The sequence below is a fragment of the Protopterus annectens genome, chromosome 4.part1 (assembly GCF_019279795.1).
Source record: "Protopterus annectens isolate FY-2018-M chromosome 4.part1, PAN1.0, whole genome shotgun sequence".
In the NCBI taxonomy this organism is placed as follows: Eukaryota; Metazoa; Chordata; order Ceratodontiformes; family Protopteridae; genus Protopterus; species Protopterus annectens.
In genome coordinates, this window is record NC_056734.1 from 838,527,296 (window position 1) to 838,530,623 (window position 3,328).

The following is a 3,328-nucleotide window of genomic DNA, read 5'->3' on the forward strand; positions in this document are numbered from 1 at the left end:
CCCTGCTTGTAGTTAGGATTGGGTTGTGTGTTTGTCTGTGGAGAGGAAGGTGTGTGTATGTGTATGTGTGTGTGTGTGTTGTATAGAAGTTGCAATTTTGAATTTCGTGCTTCTGAGTGTTCGGTGTTTTAGGTTTTCCACTTTATGGACTCGAGATTCTGAAATTCAATATTTAAAAATTTCAAGCATATAAAGTGAATCTATATATATATATATATATATATATATATATATATATATGTGTGTGTGTGTGTGTGTGTGTGTGTGTGTGTGTGTGTGTGTGTGTGTGTGTGTGTGTATGTATATGGTTTGCTATGGTTTTAGCAATCATAACAATGTCAAATCACTAAACCAGAAGGTCACAAGATGAGAATGGTGACACCTACCTGTTCAAACAATGTCGAACATTGAATCTCCTGACCTGCGCGGACACAAGAACAAGTGATAACATGGGTCCAGAAGTGGGGCAGCTGTAGGTTTTCAAACAAGTGGGCATGGGCATTCTAGTCTTGCTACCTTCTGGTCCCATGATTTAGTGATTCAGTGTTGTTACAATCGCTGAAACCATAGTAAAACTATAGCTTTACAATCTTATTTTATTTTCAGTAAAGACAGCAACAGTAACAAATTAGGCAGGATCCAAACTGGTTTCAACTATAAAAACCTTCTTCAGTGTATCTGAAACAAACCTATTTTTTGACTTTATATGTTTTGCATCAACTAATGCGCCAAACAAATTCAAAACACAAGCCATATTGCAGAGTATTAGGAACATTGTTTGTCCCTTCCATGATATAAATGTATCCCAACCAGTTCATTAAATCTAATAATTATAGATTTAATTTCAATTGGTAAAGAGAAATAGCAGTGTCAGTGTCACAACAGGTAGCACAATCGCCTTTAGTACAGAAGGCTGTGGGTTCTATTCCTATGCCAGGTAGATCTATTGCTAACATTGCAGTGTAGTATAAAGGGATACTGTACTACTGAGTGCATCATCATTTGGAATGAGATATTAAACTGTGGTCTCACTGCTTGAGTTGGTGGTAGCTCAAGTGGATGTAAAAGATTCCGCAGCACCTACTGAAAAGAGTGGGGAAGTTCCATGATTCCCTGTCCAATTTCGCCTAGCAGTATAAATACCATCTTAGTTATCCCCTAAAAGAGGCTACTATCCTAGTGGGACTAACCTGGTCAACAAAGGATAAAAAAAAATAGTAAAATAAAATAAAATTGCCACATTTCTGTAATACAAAAGATCTCCTGATACCATTGGCTAAACCAGTGCATACGCTACATAACAGAAGCTGAATTTATATATCTTCTACTTAACATCACCCAGCAGATTCAAAGTTAACTAAGAATGTATACTTCCTGCTTGTTAAATGACACTATGAAATAATACCACCAGAAGTTAATAAAGTTTTTGAAAACATATGTACATGTATATACTTTGACAATGCCACAAGTCCCAATCAGCATGTAAGCTGTCAGATTTGTACTGATATAGTAACAGCTATTGCAAAATATTATAATTTCTTGTAACATTTCTGGGCTATAGAAACAGCTGGAAGTGTTTTTGTGTTTGCTGCATATTGTTTGGTCTTGCACCCCCACCATTTCCTGCACTGTGTCACCGTGTGTGAGCTGGGAGTTTTATATTTATATCTATCTATATATAGAAATATAAAATATATATAATATATATAATGTATATATACACACACACACACACACACACACACACACACACACATATATATATATATATATATATATATATATATATATATATATATATATACACACACACACATGCATTACAAAAACTCCAGCACTCTTCAAATGACTCAAAGTGACTACGTAATGACTCCCTTATTTATTGTGCAATAATCAACTCAAATAAAAACTCAAAGCAGCAGTCCAGCTAGAAAACAGCTCACAGCAAACCATTTTCGCTCACTGGCATCATCATGATCATGATAGTCATTTGTTTTTCCATGCACCTGTAGTCGGATCATGCACTTCTTTTATGTCAGGTATATATATATATATATATATATATATATATATATATATATCAATCACTGTTGTGGATGATAGAGAAAGCATTATATTACAGATAACGTAGAGAGGAGCAGTCATAGAGTGCTGTTTCCAGTCTGCTGATATATTCTGCTGCTTACTCTGCCATGTACTCTGGAAATGTTTGAAAGTATATTTATCTTAGACAATACTAGTGCAGGGTGATGATTAGAATTAATGTACTACTAAGAAAAATGCAGTTTATTACATTATATCATAAATGTGGGCAGTGTTGGATTCATATAGTATATGATTCCAGAAAGGCAACACTGAATACTGCTGCAGAATATTTAATGAAAGGACAAAACACTGCTTGCAAGAACATGTTTTAATCAGTGTAAGTGTCAGGGTTGCAAAAACAAAAGGGAAATGTAGCATAGGTTCTGTTTAAGTTATATCAGCAAGAATGGATAGTTAATGCATAATTATTACAACTCTGAGTCCACTCCATATTAAAACCCAGGCCTTAATGACATAGCATATTGTGTTTGCCCTTGTTGATAACAATGTTCTTTCAAATGAAAATTAGATGAGCACTGGTGTCCTGAAAGGAGTTTAAACCAAGGAAGTTAAAGTAGCTTTGCTGAAGTACGCAAAGTTTGCTCATCAAACATGTTGCAATGCTTTGATTCTTGTGCCATTGGACAGATTACAAAGTGAATAATTTCCCAAAATTCAAAGGTTTTCTCATATTCTTGCATTAGTGTATCCAAAGGCTGTGTTTGCTTTGACAACATTGTTTTTTGGAGTTTGGCAAATCTGGAAGTTCCACTTAAGAGTCAGTAACACCTAGTACATATATATATAAAGAATGAGACAGCCTGCTTTTTTTCTGCAGGACTCCTACCTTCCTAGCCATTACTTTCAGAAGTATCAGTGATTAAAGATATCGAAAATTTATACAGTGGTAAATATGGCAAAGCACTGTTTGCTGCTGCTGCTACTGTATTTCTGTGCTGCAGTCTTGGCAGTACAAAGAGAGTATTTCATTGGAATCAGAGAAGTGATGTGGAACTATGCCCCTAGCAAGAAGAATTTAATAACCGGAAAACCTGTTGGAGAAGATGAGTAAGTGAATTTATATAATGCTGTATGGGGGATGGGGAATGGTGGGGGAGATGAGGAAAGTATGAATAGAAATGCTATTAGCACTGCTGTCTTTGTGAATGGAATAGAGAAAAACAGAAATACAAATAATTTCATAAAGAAATACCAATCATTGCATAAATGCCAAACACCACCA

At 35.2% G+C, this 3,328-nt stretch overlaps 1 protein-coding gene across 1 annotated transcript in view; it reads left to right on the forward strand.

Annotated features, from left to right (window-relative positions):
• Positions 1–2,906: 2,906 nt before the first annotated feature.
• Positions 2,907–3,328, forward strand: part of LOC122801096 (ceruloplasmin) — a 452,049-nt gene continuing 451,627 nt past the window's right edge. The window contains exon 1 of the mRNA XM_044070617.1: positions 2,907–3,153. Within this exon, the coding sequence (XP_043926552.1) occupies positions 2,999–3,153 (155 nt within the window). The 5' untranslated portion in view covers positions 2,907–2,998. The remainder of the gene's footprint in view (positions 3,154–3,328) is intronic.